At 30.5% G+C, this 17574-nt stretch overlaps 1 protein-coding gene across 2 annotated transcripts in view; it reads left to right on the top strand.

Annotated features, from left to right (window-relative positions):
* EXOC2 (exocyst complex component 2) overlaps positions 1-17574 on the top strand; it is a 210444-nt gene that overhangs the window by 94220 nt on the left and 98650 nt on the right. For both annotated transcript variants that reach the window (XM_051970780.1, XM_051970781.1), the window contains 2 exons: positions 10876-11001; positions 11774-11898. In XM_051970780.1, the coding sequence (XP_051826740.1) occupies positions 10876-11001; positions 11774-11898 (251 nt within the window). The remainder of the gene's footprint in view (positions 1-10875; positions 11002-11773; positions 11899-17574) is intronic.

The following is a 17574-nucleotide window of genomic DNA, read 5'->3' as shown; positions in this document are numbered from 1 at the left end:
TAATCTCCCTAGTCTACTTATAATTAATTATGTATTTAAAAATTATTTTCATCCAGAAAAAGAAAGTATTTTTAAGCTAGAAATAGCATCTTTTATAAAAGCAATTAGTTCTTTGAAATTGTTAGGCAGATTTTTTTCAGTTAAGCAAAAAAAAAAAAAATTCACATTTATAGAAAAAATTATTTGTTGCTATGTCACACCTGAGTTTTGAGCATTGCAGTGGAGAAGAGACAAGAATAAATTTTAAAGAAACAAGTACATTGACGCTAAAGTCTTTATGACATAATTCTATTTAAAATCACAGCATAAAAGATAATTGATTACTAAAAAGCAAATACTTCTGACTGCTGTGAAAAATGCCTCAGAATAGAAATAATTTATATTTTAAAATGAGAATAAAAATAAATTTCTTTTATATCAACATCTTAAGGTAATGTTAATTCCTCATTATGTAATTCATTTAACCTCATATGCTTCTTACTATTTAGAGAGACTGTTACAGGTTTTCATGTGCATGAATTATATTTTTCCTTTAGGATTCCCCCTTTTTAATAGGTGGGGACAATAGAGAAAATGCTTTAGAATTCTGATATCATATAGAGGAGTGCTAGAGAAATGTAGATTTGACTGCTTTAATAGGTTAAGTACTAGTAAATTCATATAGTTTTCAATACAGTTCGGAAAATATTGCTACAATCAGAAGGCATTAAAGAAATATCCACATTGTAAAAATTGCTTCCCTATTGACAGTATGTGTGTGTGTATTATATATGTAATACATACACACACATATATATGTACACACACAAGTATATATATGTGAAATTTTCTAATAATTTGTTACACAGTGTGACTAAACCAAAAAAGTACTTGTAGGAAGTACTTTTTGAAGATTTTTCTTGAATTTTTTCTCCATTCCTAAGTGAATTTTTATCATTGCCATATATAATCCAGTATAAGAATTGATCAAATAATTATGGCAGGGCTATGTAGAAATACAAATAGTGTTTGTTTAATTTTTAAAATATTATTCAGTGCTTCAGAAAAATGCTATTGCTAAGGGGCTGATTCCTTTGGTAATAGTCGAACTGTTAGAATAGACATTGCAAAAATACAAGCTCTTTTAAAGCAATATTACTTTGTACTTTTTCCTTTCTTGGTTTGTGACATAGTGTTATGTTACTACAAAGTATTTTTAAATTTTCTGTAATAGAATGGGAATCTTTCAAAAGATTCTATTGACCTACATTAAAATTTTATGCAAGATGGGAGCTCTTAATGCTTCAGAATTGTTTGTGCTGATATAAAAACTTAAATTCTGTTTAATTTTAAGGGGAGAATAAAATAGTTACATAGAGTTTTCTATGATAGTTACAAAGGAAATTTAATTTTTTTCATATATACTTCCTTTTCCCATTTTAGTGTGCCATTGACTTTTATATTTAAGAATCTTCATTTACCAGTTATCACATGTATTCTTATTATCTTGCAATAATCAGGTTTATTTTAGTAAACCTTTCCACTCTGGTAGTTTATTAATGCTATTACATTTCCTAAAGTTTGAGGGTTTTTATATATTCTATTTGTTTTTTATATATTGTGACACACTGGCTATATCATAAATGACGCATGTTGGAATGGTGTCACTGATAATAAGTTATCCCCTTTGGAAGATGAAATGGAAAGCAGCAGAAGCATCATGATATAGTGAAAAAAAAGTAGTTGAGAAGCCTCAATTCATTTTTCATCTCTGACACCAGCTGTAATGAATCTGAGTTTTCTTTTATGTAAAATGGGGATAATAATAGCTACTTCATAATGCTCTAGTGAAGGCCAAATTTAATAATATTTGTAAAGTGCTTTATAAAGATCAATTGTACTTTGTTTTGTTTTGATTTTTGTTTGTTTGTTTGTTTTTACTAGTGATTTCCTCCTCTATTTCTTCCATATCATTTTGCTTGAGTATTCTTCTAATAATTTCAGATCCACTAGCCTTAGGAAGAGAATTTCCCGAGGTGATGCTCCTCTCTGTTCCTATTTCAATATGGATACTTGGTTTTCTAGAACAGTGTTTCCCTATCTACTTGCAACATATCCTACATGATATCTCTCTTTTTCTTTTTTTATTGAGTAAATTAGGTACCTTGTTCCAAATTTTTTGTAATTTACAGAAATCTCCCTTCCAGAATAATATTGTCCAGATTTTCATTTTTTGCCTTTCCTTTTTCGTAAAAGGCATTAGCAACAAGTGACATTCATATTACAAAAAAATTGATTTTAAATCTGTACTATAAAAATAAATGTTTGCCTTAATAGAAAAATAAAATTGTAACCACCTCAGCACCACTAGTCACTAATCTAGATCAAGTATTTAAAGTGAATTCTAGCAGTTGTAATTATCAGTTACAGACTGGCAATTTTCTGATAGAGAAAATAGTAAAAAAACAAAACAAAACAAAACAAAACAAAATTCAGTCACTCATCTCCATTAGCATACTTCTTTCAGTTGTATTTGTAAACCTAAATATTTCCAATTTGACTACAGCATCCAGTTTTAGATACTTTTTAATATAGGGCTCATTCATGTAGCAGTTGATAAGTTACAAAACTTTTTTACTTGTTATCTCATTTGACCCTTACTAGTGCAAATAATGTGTTGACAGATGAACAAACTGCACCTCAGAAGTTAAATGACTTTGCCCAAACCTGCATAGCTCAGTCAGCAGCAACACTATCATCAGAACTCCAGGCTTCTTTCTACCTCCAGGCTAGTGTTTTGTTTTGTTTTTTTTCCATTGACAACTGCTGTGTTTTGTATTAGGGAATTGGATTGAGATCTCTTTACTTACCTCTTTTAAATAACATTCAAATTCCATTCACCTTGAAAGGAAAAATCTATTTCTGCTAGATCAGATAGGCAAGCAGGATTTGTGTCAAAAGAAAAGATCTTTCCAATTTGTTATGCTAACACCTAGTTTTTTTCTATTGCTTTGGCTTACTGTACATCTGGAAGAAGCCTTCTAGCAGCTGGGAGTTATTTCATGTCTAAATCACACCCTCTTATCCTTAGTAGAAATATTCTTTTTGACAGTGAATGTCAAGCATATACTTAATTGTAGTGATTAATTGGTAAATTTAAAATATTAAACACAGCACATAATTCTGAATTTTAAGTTGTAAGTAGTTAGGCAATGAGTTAATGTTAAAAGACGTAACTAATATTTATTCTGATAACATTGTTTAGGGTGATAGATAATGTTTTCAGATTTAGGGGCTTAATATATTGCCTCATATGAAAATCACAGTTGCATTTTTGTAATTGTAATTGTAAAATTATTAATTCAAGGTATCTTTTATCATATTGTTAAATATATATCCCTGGATGCCTGCTAAGGAAGGGCCCTTTTCATTCTATCAAAGGTGAAGGTTCATTAACACCAATACATCAAATATGTCTCTCTTCATTCCATTTAAATAGAATGATTTCCTTTAAATTAAGGCAATGTCCCAGCTGCTACACCCTGTCACAGTTTTAAATATATAGAGAAAGGCATAAGATCAAACAGCAACATTTTTATCTGTTGACACAGGTTTAATTTGGAGGGGAATTTGTAATACTGTCTTGATTTTTTTCCCTCTTTGGCATTCAGATTCTTATATGTGGTGCTCTTGAAAGGAATCTTATCCTGCCTATGTCAGTGCAGGCTCCAGGCACTGTGTGTTTGGTCAACAAGCAACAGTGGGTGGTCGGACTCCAGCACAGGACAAGGGCCCGCTGTGCACAGGAAAAAATGTTCAAAGGTGTTTAAGGGTGGTAAGGAAGTCTGCTGCCCTTCAGAGAGTCCGGAGGCTATGGATCAGTGTTCCCTCTCACTATTGTAGACTGTGAGAAAACTTAGTATAAGAGACATGAAGGATGAGGAAATACAGTAAACTTACTCACCTGGTTTCACATCTGCAGACTTAACAAATATCTATTTTACCCTTCACATTGTATGTAAACTATTATTCAAATATTATCTAACATTTAATTTTTTGAGTGGATAAAATTCTTGCACATTTAATTGAATCCTGAGTGGTCAAAAATGTATTTTATTGCAACACTAGGATCAATTGTCATTCTTTATAAGATCTCACTACAGTCCCCGTCATTTCCATGTAATGTTGGAGTTGGCACTTTACATTTAATCTTTAAGTGTTAAAGATTCATTACTGTTTCTAATTAGAAAATTCATTGTTGTAAGAATGAACTACAAATATATTTTGCATGCAAATGAGACCAGGTTACAATATTAACTACTAATGAAAATCACTTTCTTTCAAAAGAAATAGTATGAAACTTAAATAAATAAATGGGTTGTTTGAATTTGCCTACTTTTTCTCTTTAATAGAGTAATTGTTCAATATAATTTCATTGATGTTCTGAGTAAACTATAAATATCTCTTTTTACTAAAGCACAAATTTTATTAGATATTTGTGTGCTTTTTTTTTGCTTCTGTGTATATGACTTTCTAAATCTTTTTAAAGGATTAATGTGTACAGAAACACAGTGACATGTGCTTATGTATAGAATACCAAAAAACACATTTTGCCAAAATAAAAAAAAAATCAATATTGACCCTTGTTCACAAAGAAAACTTCATTATTAAAAATTTTATCTTTTCTTAATGTATATACCTATTAGTAAGATTATATTTTGTTTAAAACTTTGATAAAATTATAACAAATATTGGTTTCAAATATGTTTAATAACTAAAATTAATATTTCTTAGAATTTAATTTGCATTACTTTTCTACAAGGAAATAGAAGCTGCAAATAATTAGAAAAATCTTTAGTCCAAACCTCCCAGTTTAGAAAGTTAGATTTCTTATCAAAAGTTAACTTTAGCCTCTTTTATTCATTCCAATCATAATCCTGCATCTTTTTCAATAATAAAGTTTTCATATTTTATCTTAGTTGCACTTACTATCAATCATACTTAGTAGTTTATCATATATAATATCTTTTGTGGTAGTAAGGCTATAAAATTTATCATGAAATTAAAGAATTGTATAATCTAACATTTATTACTTAATGGCATCTTCACATTCTCTTATAATTTTGTCCTTCTGAAATATTTTGCATTTCCATTTTTGCTTTAAGGCAGAATTTTTATATTCTCAAGTAAAACCTATTAACAACATTTTTGGTTAAAGGATTGGGGCAAAATAAGCAGTTTTTCCTTTTTATCCTTAAATGTTTTTGAATATATTTAACCTTCAAAGGCTTAAGATTTACAAGTTTAAACTTTTTCTCCATGAAAATAATTTTGAACAATAAAATTAAATAATTTCCCTTTCTTACCTTCCCCAAGAATAGATTTCAAGCATGGAATCTCTGCAGTTGCACAGGTACTTTTAGTGGAAAGAGTGAAAAATTAGAGGGTTTTTTTTTTTTATTTTTATTAAGGTTGTAATACATAACTACTTTCTATGTTCAGATAAGTTCCTTTATTCATTTTAAGAATAATTCCCAAAACAACAAAATTATCTGTAAATTTGGTTACAAAATCCCTCAAATACTGCCAGTGTTGATACAAAGATAACATTAAAGACCAAATGTAAGTTTCTCATAGCAACTTTAAATTGACCCATGTTACTCATAAAATGCATAGTATCTCAAATGGTTTTAAGTTAATGTTCCTATGAGAAATTTAGGTTTTGCCGATCTAATTCAATGTTGCTATAATGCTATATTAAAGTGTAAGTATAAAAATATGTGGTTTTTCCAGGAAAGATACCTTTATTGTATATAACAGTACATGAGAGGCTATTTACATTATTCCATGATTATATGTAACCTTTTTATTTCAAAGATTTTAAAAATCATATTATTAAACTCGAAACACTAGATTTTATGATAGTCATTATATTTCTTGAATTAGTTGATAATGAAGTCAAAGGGCAAAACTCAAATATTGTAGATGTTTTTAATCATTTTCAGATTTTTGCTATCAGAAGAGTTGCATTTTATTATCAATGAAATATCAAATTGATATTTGGTATACCTTCTACCATACTATATTTGGAATGAAATTTATACATCTTAATTTTATTACATCAAGAATTTCAAGTATAAAAGCAATGTTGGAACCATTAGATTTTTTTTTTAATTAAAAAAAAGGACACTTTGTGAGTTTAACAGTGCTTGATGACATGAATTGGTATTTGAATGATTTCCTTCATTTAATGTTGGAAAATTCAACCTGTTGTTCTCCTTTAAAAATCATTAATCAGTAGATTTTGTCCTGTGAGAGAGAATAAGATGTCAAGGAGGAAAACTGTTTCTAAGTTGATTCTCACTGTAGTTTTCAGAGTTTATGAATTTGTGTGTAGTGTTGAAGCGCTATCTTCTGGTCAGAACAAAATATGTCTTGCTAATGTATTCCAGATGTTTATTAGTCCTGAGGGTATATGTGCTGTTCTAATTCCCTGCTGCTGTGTTATACTTGTTTGTAATGCTAGACAACCAATTAAGAAATTAGTTAATGTTAAACTTTCTTTTCCTGATCAGAAAATTGATGATGTGTTTTCTAATAGAACAAGAAAGTATTCTTCACACAATCTTTGTTATTAGGAGGGGAAGTTGTCCTTTTAACAATATCAGATTTTTAAGAATACTATTTCGGCTTAATATCAGATCATTTTAGTTAAGATTCTAAAAACAAACATTATAAATCTCAGCATTATTTCATTAATTTTAGTTTTCTAAAGGAATTTATGTACAAGGAATATTTTGTGTTCAATTTTGCGAGAATTTTCTAAGTATCTACTATGTACGTAAAACTGTGTTGAAGGTTGGAGATGCAAAAACAAAAAGAAAACATTTTTTGGCAGGGAAGTTGAAAAGAATTAGTGGCATATTTCCAGGAGCTAAAAGGAGAAGTGAAGTGAGCACTTATTCTTAGTGGAATGTAAATGTATAAAAATAATATTATACCTTATGAACTTGACAAATTGCAAAGTGCTACAATACGGAAAACATCCCTTACTGCCCTAGTAGATAATTATCTAAAACCTCTATAGTTTATTCGTCAAGTTATTTAATTATAAGTTTTAATCTCTGTTTCTTTGTAATAGTGATTTCTACAATCTGGTGATAAGAGATAGGTCAGCAGTGCCATTGTTGATTTTTGTTGTGTTTACAATCTACTGAAATGCCTATATTGCATTTTTTTTTAATATGAATTGGTTTTTAGTCAGAATTCTTCCTTTTTGTACTTGGGGGGGTTGGTATTTTGTTTGTTTATTGTTTATTTTTGTTTTGGTCTCAATTATAGGACTGATTATAAAGGCTGATCATTTTGGGACTGAGCAGAGGATAGATACTTTAGCAAAAAAAAGACTTTTTAAGCAAGCTTAAGCCAAGGCTAACAAGAAATATAATGACTTCATATTAAGGATGCTTCTATCATAAAATCATGTTAGAATTAAACTAGACATAGAGAAGAGGAATAAGGGCATTCTGTGCAGAAGGAACTTTAATATTTTGCTGAATCTGGAGTTTGTTTATTAAAGCAACAGCAATAATAATGATACTGGCCATTTATATAGTACTTTAAGGTCTCAAAATGCTTTACAATTCCTATTTCATAACCTGTGAGGTAAGTGCTATCCCTAATGTGCCATCAAAGCACACTGGAACTGTGTCTACTCATCCCTTTATGATTCTTTTCCACCTCTTTCCTTAAATGCACCATAAATAAATATATGTATGTATGTATGTATATATGTATTCTGGAAAGCACCTATCTCATGGATTCTTATGAGGACTGAATGAAATCATATTTGCAATGTGCTTAGTTCAGCACCTGGTACATAGTAGGACTTAATAATTACTTGTATCCTTCCCTAGATTTTCACTGGAGACTTTTCTTTGTTTCTTTTAAGATATTTCTTGTATTATCATTTAATACTTAAGCCATCTGAATATTATTATCCATAGCATCGTATAATGGAGAAAATACCTGATTTAGATTCAGTAAAGACATGGCAGATCCATCTTGAAATTTAATAGCTAAGTGACCTTAAGAATGTCACTTTATTGCTCTTAGTATCAGTTTTTGATTTGTGAAATAGTGGTAAAAATATCTTATAGGATTGTTGTAGGATCAGTTTATTTAAAGCACAATACAAATCTCTAGGTTCTATGTAAATCCATTGGCTATTGTTGCCACATGATGGACCCACCTTCTTTTACATGCTTTTGATGTTATCTAGGCATACCTCGTCATTTAAAAGATATTTCAACTCTCACATTTTTATGTAACTCTTTGAATAACCTTTAATTTCATATTTTTTAAGAGTAATCATAGATCTTGGTGAGACTTATCTGGGCCATCATGAAATCAATGCAATAACTTTGTACATGCCATGACACTGTGAGCTCTTGAGATACAAAGATTCACACATAGGGTAAATCTGTCCTTCCTTTAAACTTTTCCCAGGACACTTTCCATGGCATTGCTAAATGCTTTTAGAGAGCACAGTCTTATGCTTTATGTTTCCATCAAGGTCAGCAATTAGATAATGAAAGTTATATCTTTGTATGTATCAAGCAATCTTATTGATTATAACATATGAGCAATCTTATTTAATTATAACATATGCATGGAAGATACCAATTGGAGGAGTAATTCACAGTTTTTTCTTGATGAAGCCATTTTTATGTGGGGGGGAGGGTACAATCAACAAACAGTGAAAGATAATCTCTATTTTTTCAATTGTGTGATTGTAAGGATGTGGTTTATTTTAGGGCAGGATCTGGAGCATCCATCTTTTAAGACTGAGATTAACATACCCATTCAAAACAAAAGCTATATATTTATTTTAATACAACTATATATTTACTTTTATTAGCCAAATACACTTGATCCAAAATGAAAGATATGTGATCAAGCAATGTAGCAAATAAACCATAGTACAAGAAAATTCCCTTCCCCTCCTCCATGCCTTTAAGGGGAGCACTTTCCCTCAGTATATCAGTGGGTGAAGATACCCAGAGAGAAAACACATGTTTCCAACAAGATGCTTGTAGGATACATGCAAAGCATAATAACTCACACTTTTCATGCTGGCTAGAAGCTGGTAACTTCTTCCACTACCATCTGATTTCTTTTGGGCATTAAATCTCAATTTATCTTTGGTTGCTCTGTCTCTGCTGGGTCATCTCTTTGCTGATTGCAACTTTGCAAGGCTGATCTCTGCTGCCATCTATAGGACTTCAACTTCTTCAGGGCCAGCTGCTTTTGTAACTACGATATTCTTGGGAATTAAAATAATAACTATTATCATCATCATTATAGCAGCCAATCTGTGCTTATTATGTGCCAAGCACTATGCTGTGTTTTACAATGATCTCATTTGATAACATAGGATAGTTGCAATAAGAAGTCTTCCTGACAAGGAGAGCTACTAATCTTTTAATACATAGCTAAATGTGGCACTATGTTTTCCAGGTTTTCCTTCTCATTTGGTGAGTAGGGGGCAGGAAGGAAGGAGAGAAGTGGAACTAAAAATAAAAAATTTTTAAAATACATAGCTAGTGCTATAAATCTCCACATCTAGCCAGCTAGCTAGCAAAAGTCAAAAGATTATTCCTTTTGGTACTTATTACAAATCTATGGTCCCAGACAACTATTTCAGTTTTATCTTAGGAAATTCATTTTGACTTCTTTTGCATCTCTGGTTGTTAACCTCTGGTTCCCAAATATATTTCTGGAACTCTTCAAAAAAAAAAATCTCATTGAGGCATGCAATTGAAATCATGAAGAAGGGATTGAAGAACACAAAGCCACCACATTCTACACAACTCTCTTGCTGACATTTCAACGTTAATTATGTATCTACTGCAGGAACAAATTTAACTCTACTTGATACAGAAATACTCTTTATCCAAAGTAGAAAATTCTATGCAAATCCTGGCTTTTCCTATTACTACTCTTCTCATGTTTTCATCAAGGATATTTTTAATACATAAGTAGACATTCTGATAAAGATGGGAAAGTAAGTAAATAAGTCCAGGATCTTTCTTTGATGACCAGTGACTGAGCATACTAATGGATGAACTGAATCATGTCATTCTTGACAATCTCACTATATATGAAACCAAAAAACAAAAGGATACATCTAAATAGAAAGATGCTCCCTGGGTTGCACCAGCACTTGGCACAGAAGATAAAGAAATAAATAGAGATTATCTCTAAAAAATTTGATAATATCCTCCATTTTAAATCAGTGTTTGTTTGATATTCAATAACATTAATGCAAAAGTAGATATAGGTGAGGAAGGTGAAATACATGTTGATAAGTATAATGCAGAAATAAGGAATTGAGAGTGTCTTCTTTCTTAATATTTTGCAAAGAAATTTATATTCTACACCAGTTTTTTCCTTATGTACCATAGGAAATATAAAGTGTTAGCTGGCTCTGGAGATTTCTAAGCATTTTTGGCTGCCTTGTAGCAACTGTTTTATGTTGATTAAACTACTTTAAGAAGTGGCAATAATCTGTAAAATAAAAAATATTAAATTTTAAAAAGGATGGTAGTAATTGGTATCTTTACTTTTATGTTTTCTAATTTTTAAAGTCAATAGCTAATTTGAAGGGTTAGGTTGGAGTCATTAAAGTTACACTTAAATCTCATCTTTAGTCTTTCTCCTAATTTGATATTACTATTCTTTTTCTTTCATATGTATATGAAAAAATAACAAGCTCAGCATTCCTCTGGTGTATGAATTAGGGATTTGTATTCCATAGGAAAGGTTAAATTAGAAGAACAAAATAAAATAAAAAACTTCCAGTAAGAAGGTTAACAAATTATTTTTTTCCTTCAGGCAATACAGCACTACATAGTCCAATGTTGGAGCTGGATAATGATATGCGCCCTTCTGCAATGACTCATCTTAGTCAAACGGCTTCGCTAAAAAGGGCCAGCAGTTTTCAATCTGGTCGAGATGATAGTAAGTATTTTTTCCTTTTTTTTTTTAAATTAGTCTTCAAACTATTTATGTTTTCATTCTGTGATGGTATAAAGCTTCTAGTTTTAATACCAATAATTTTGTTATTTATACCATCATCCCTCTGGCTCTTTTGAAACAACTTAGGAATTACTAAAATTTGCATACAAATGGATAGTTGAAGGTAAAAATGTAGAGAAGGAATCTAAGAGAATATTTTTGCAAAGAATATAATCAAATATTTTAAAATTAAATATTCTTTGCTTCAGACCACAGAAGCCATCTGGTTCAACCTATATAACAACCTATCTCCTATATAACATCACAAATAAAAATTAGTATTTGTATTTATAGGTTCATCCTGTCCCCTAGGATATAAACAGAGTTTTGTCAAAAATAATGAAATATTCAGTAACATTGCTCTTACTAAAAATATCATTATTGATAGTGGCCAAAAAAGTTTTATACTGCTAGTAAATAACAATATTTTAAAATACTGTTTTATTTCATATTTTGGAGTGCATGTTCAAGTTTTTAATGATAGAAATATGTAATAAAAAATTTATCGGCCATTTCTCTTGCTATCTATAATATTATGCAAAATAAAATAAAATTTGTAACAGTATTAATTGAGATCTATGTAGATCACTCTATTCCTTGATAATTTTAGCATACTTTGTACATTTACCAATTTAAAAAATATTAAAATAATTATTTTGGCTGATTTAAAACTACATTCCTTTTATTTTATGTTATTTCTATCTTCTTTCCTTAGCATGGCGATATAAAGCTCCCCATAGGGTGGCCTTTGTAGAAAAGTTGACCAAACTTGTTTTAAGTCAACTCCCTAATTTCTGGAAGCTCTGGATTTCCTATGTAAATGGAAGCCTTTTCAGTGAGGTATGAATAAGTTCATATATATAAATATAATTTTGATGCTGTGAATTTACATAGAGTTTTATTTAGTGTTTGAAAGTGGTTAAAATTAATTAAAGCCATAAAAATCTAATAGAGTAAAAGTAATGACCACTATGACTTTTTTTTTTTTTAATTTTGGCCCTTTTATGTTATAAAGATGTTTTATATCATAGGATCACATAATCACTTTAAAACAAAATTGGTCAAAATGTTTCCATGGCCTTCAAATCTTTGTATAATTTCAGGCCTGCAAAGTTATGAATGATGTGATTCATTTCAGTTCATTTAATAAAACATTTATTAAGCACCTACTCTATGTTAGGCACTGGAAATGAAAAGGCAAAATCAAAACAATCCCCACTTATGTTTAGCTAATGGAATACTATTACATATATGCACATAAATGTGACTTGTGACCCAGATCAACAGTCTGTGGGCTTATACAGACCAAATTCAGCCTTTGAGGGTACTTTCCCCATCCTTACCCTCCAAAAATATTCTCATTATAACATTTAAACCCACCTAGAATTTACTATAAGAAATGAATATAGCTGTACAGTACTGAAATAAATGAAAAACCTAAAGAGACAAAGTTTCTGGGTAATTAATAATCAATTTGTTAGTTAGGCTAGGCAGTAATCATTATGTTGATAGTCATTCATTTCTCTCAGTAACCAGAGACCCCCACTGGAGACCCTAAGAACCTTAAATACCTTTCTGAAATGGAATGCCCCTGACAAGTAGAATTCAAATTCCTTCTGAGAACGTATCTTGATCATGAAATTTAACATCCTCTAGCATTCTGGACAGAAGATTCTATCTTCCTCCAAACCTCTATGGATGGTTTTTTCCTCTGTGAGCTAGATCACTCCCATACTTTAATGGAGGTGTACAGGGACAGGGACTTTCCCCAGGATAAGGACTGGTTCAGTTTGGATTCTGTTTATACTCTAAACAAAATTCAGTCTCCTAGTTGAATAGGGTCCCACTCAAAATTGAAGACCATTTTTCTTGAGGACTAAGGATAACTTCATCAATCAGTCATATTCTTGAGAAACTGACTTTAACAAGAGCTAGGCCTTAATGAGTAAATAGAAGAAAAGCCTGGAACCTAATTTAATAAACAAGTTATAATTTTAATAGTATAATAATAATTTCTCTCAATATACATGTGTAATCCTCTATAGATATAGGTAAAAGAGTACTTGGATACTAAAACCCAGAGTCATAATGCATAGTAGATACTAGAAAGCTTTTATTCTCACCGATAGACAAAGCAAAAATAGTGTAGTAACTCTTTTGGGTTAGTATCATTGGGGAAAAGCACAATGACTGATAAACTGCTAATTAATATCAAGTAAAATAATAATCACTTCCATGCTTAAGCCCTTTAATTTTCCTTGTACATCTCTTTGTTATTCTGAAATTGCCTGGAGAAATTAAAATAATACACATCAGCAAGTTTTTCTTACATAAAGACAGACCTCAGATGCAACTAATCTCTTTAAACAGAAAATTCAAAAGAATTATAAAACTGTGTATATATCTTCTAATCCAGGACAACTATTGGCTCTGTTTCCCAAGGTGATCAAGAAAAAAGGAAAAAAAATCTTTATGTTCTAAAATATTTAAAGCAGCTCTCTTTGTGGTTTCAAAGAACTGGAAATTCAGGGGACACATTGTCACTTGGGGAATGGCTGAACAAGTTGTAGTATATGATTATGATGGAATACTACTGCCTGTAAGAAATGATGAGTTGCCTGATTTTAGAAGAACTTGAAAAGACTTTCATAAATGAAAAATGAAATGAGCAGAACCAAGAGAATGTTTTTACAATAACAGCAATATTATTCAAAGAATAATTGTGAACAACCAAGTTATTCTGAGTACTATAAATACTTAAATATAAAGAACTTATGAAATAAGATGCTATCCACCTCTAGAAGGGAGGAAAAACCTGATTAATAGAAATATGTATAACATGGCATAGTATGGTTTTACTTATATTTAGAAATATGCATCAAATGCTGGCCTTATTTAGTATGGAGGGAAGGAACTTAAAATATTATCCCGAAAACTTTAAATTGAATTTAAATACACATACACACACACACCTCCTACAGAAAATTGCTCAATTGATATATGTCTACACTCACAAAATGAAATAATTTAATGATAGTTCTTTATAAAAGAATTGTACCACCTTTTTTTCTTTTAAACTTAATATTTAATGATTAGAATTTCTTAGAGCAAAAAAAAAAAATCTCAAATCTCAAAAGTTTTGTGGTTCTATACCAGATACAAACTATTAGGTTTTTTTTATCCTTCACCACAGGAGATGATCACTGTGCCATTGGTATTATAATTTTCTTTCCTTAACTATTTAATCTATAAACCAAAGTTGTTTTTCCAGGATGGGAACATCTGAAAGCCTTCCTAGCAATTTTCAGGGATAGATGATGATCATAACTTCCTGGAAGAACATTAGTAATGTTATAGAATAGCTGATTTTAAGGAATCTTTCTCTAAAATCAATCTAAAATCCCTACCCCCTTTTTAATCTATTAAAGATGATTAAAACTCTGTATATACCATGTAAAAGCTGATTTTAGAATGTATTATAGGGATGGGGAGGGGGTATGACTCAATATGGATTTGAGTAATCTTGAGATCTACTAATTCATTTGAAGAGTTGACTTCTTAGGAGAAAAAAATTACTCTTAATATATGTCTTTAAATTCAGTTTTTTTCAACTAATTTCTACCTTATTAATAAAGCATAACTGACATACTGTTTTTGCCAGTTAATGTTTGGACAGTATTGAGATCTGTCATTGGGCCAAATGGAGAAGTTCTTGATTTTGGGAAGTCTTTTTATTTTCTTAACATGACCATTCACATATTGCAGTTCAAAGGTAGGTAGATTTTGAACTCATAAAGAAGAGGTAGAATGCCTTACAGTTGTGATCTCACAGTGGTTAGAATAATGTAGTCAAACAGTGTTTTCTTTTTTAACAGGTTAAGTACCCAGTTGTGGTCAAAATGGCATTAAAATAATATTGTGCATAATCTATATCAGACATAAGTGAGCTATTTCAGAAGAAGTGAAGAACCACATTTGTAGTTATAAAAATCACAGGCATTTTTGCTGAGTTTTCAATTATTTAAAAAAAATTCTTGAAAAATTAAATTTGTTAATTTATTTTTAATTCTCTCCTTAGAGTAAAATATATGTCATATTTAGCTTCACAAATTTTTCTATGCTTCGTTCTAATTGCAGATTATTTTTTTCCTCAGTAAAAATCTGAAAATGTATTTAACAGAAATAAAAAGAAATACCAATATTATTTTTTAAATGTTCCCAAACCATGAAGAATATCTTATGAAAATTCAGAATTTGGAAGTAATTAACATTAGTTAAGATATTTTAAAAATCACATACCAAGAAACTTAAGTATTTTGGTCTGCATGTTAACTTTGTAGCTGCTTATTATTTTTCTTTAGAAACTTAACATACTCTTTTTCTACTATGACAGTTGAGGTCCTGGATGGTATTTCCAGCAGTTTAAAAAATTAGAGCTCTTTGAACAAGCTAGACTCGTGTGAGGTAACATGCATGAATCAAAACAGTGAAATCTAGCCGTTGGTCTTACCACAAAGTAGTTTTGGTCTTTATATACAGGAAAGGATTAAATTTTTTTAATTAACGAAATGGTTGATGGGTAGATTAAAATCTTACCTTGAGATGTAGTTTAGATTTAGCTTATTTCAGGTGTGAGAAGACAGAAAATGTCAAAATAATCTTCAGACATTAAGATGCAGCATTTTTTAAAGGCAATGAGTTCTAAAATTTAAATTAGAACACAACAATTAGTTTGTGACTCATTATGTTGAAAATGTTCAACTCCAATAAATGCAGGAAAATATACTATTTTAGAGAACTGAAGAACAATTTTTTAAATGTTTCAAGAAATGCTTCTTGCCACTTTTAAAAAATTATGCAAGCCAAATAATTTTATATATGTAGAAATTTAGTTTGCAAAATTATATTGTCCAGTAGATGTCACCATGCACACATTAATACTGATTAGTTGCCAAGAAATGCATGTTTTTTTGATTTGACCTCAATAGCTTTCATTGAATGTCCCTATGCCAATGAATTTTTGTGTTTGTCTCATTTGAAAATTACCAGCAAAAGTACTTGTTCTATTATTTATTATTGATGAGCCTATTTAAAAAAAAAAATCATCATCCCTGACAAAAATAAGAATTTCTATGAAATCAAAAATTTAAGAACTGGAATGTACTTTTAAGGAATGGTATGCTCCAGCTGCTTTTTTTTAGGTTAAAAATTACTCTCATTTTTGTTGTTAAGGCTTTTGGACTTAGCCACTTAAATTTGTAAATAAGATAAACCATTCCAGAAATATGTTGGTTTGAAAATTAACCTTAAATATATAGGAAGCCCAATTTAAATCTCAAATAAAAAGCCTAGAGGAATTTTTAGAATCTCAAATAGTTGGTCCTTAGTAAATGCCTGTTGATTTGATCCCAACTGAGAATACCACAAATTTAAGCTCTCTTAATTTCATCTGGGTCCTGTGTAATGCTGTTCATCTTCTTGATTCCCTGACCCAGTCCTTTTGTAACTCATAGATCTAAAATTCAAAGGAACTCCATAGATAATCTAATCCAACCCCTTCCTTTTAAAAATAAGAAATTGATGCACAGAGATAAGCAGTAAGCATTAGGCAGGTTTTGAATTCAGGTTCTAACTGTAGAACCAGTACCCTTTCGTCTTTAATAGACTTACATCAGTCTTCTCAACTCCCTATTTCCATATCACTCCCTTTTATTCTTTCCTTTTCCAACTCAAAACATTTTTCTTTTTTCATTCTTTGAGCCTTTCTTCCACCCTCTAAGAAACATCCTTTCGAGTTTTTAACAATCTTTTTACATGTGCTCCCAATTTCAATTCCTCCCATCTCCTCTAGAATTCAGCTCCCTCAGTTATCATCCCTCTTTCTAGCATCTTCAATTTCTCTATCTCCTGGCTTTCTCTCTCTCTCTCTCTCTCTCTCTCTCTCTCTCTCTCTCTCTCTCTCTCTGTGTGTGTGTGTGTGTGTGTGTGTGTAAAATCTCTGTCCTGGAAAAAAATTATCCCTTGACTCGTGAACCAGGGTTAAACAAGGGAGAAAACCGTCTAAGATAGAACACATGATAAGGTTATTTATTAGGATTAGGAAAGGAAAGGGATATCCCAAGGAACACTTAAATATATTTTTACAAATGCACATATTTTTAATGTTAGAAAAAATATTATCTTCATAGAATGCAAATTCTTATTTTATAATAAAGTCATATATTTGTTAAACTGAACTTTTTAGTAGGACAATGTACTTAAATTTTTTTTATTTGATTCATGTCTTTTGTTTTGCTTTTACTTTCAATTTTATATATTCCTTTCTACTTTCATGTTCAGTGAGCCACAGCATGTGAGAAAAGAGAAAAAAAAGAAAGGGGGAAAAAATCCAGTCAAATAACCAGTATATCAACCAAGTTCAGAGTTTATACAATGTTTTACAACTATAGTTCCTCCCTTCTGCAATGAAGAAAGGGGGAAGTACCTTTTCTCATCTTTCTTTGAGACCAAGCTTGG

The sequence above is a fragment of the Antechinus flavipes genome, chromosome 1 (assembly GCF_016432865.1).
Source record: "Antechinus flavipes isolate AdamAnt ecotype Samford, QLD, Australia chromosome 1, AdamAnt_v2, whole genome shotgun sequence".
Classification (NCBI taxonomy): Eukaryota; Metazoa; Chordata; class Mammalia; order Dasyuromorphia; family Dasyuridae; genus Antechinus; species Antechinus flavipes.
Note: the sequence above shows the minus strand (reverse complement) of the source record. Positions and strands in the feature narration are given on the sequence as shown.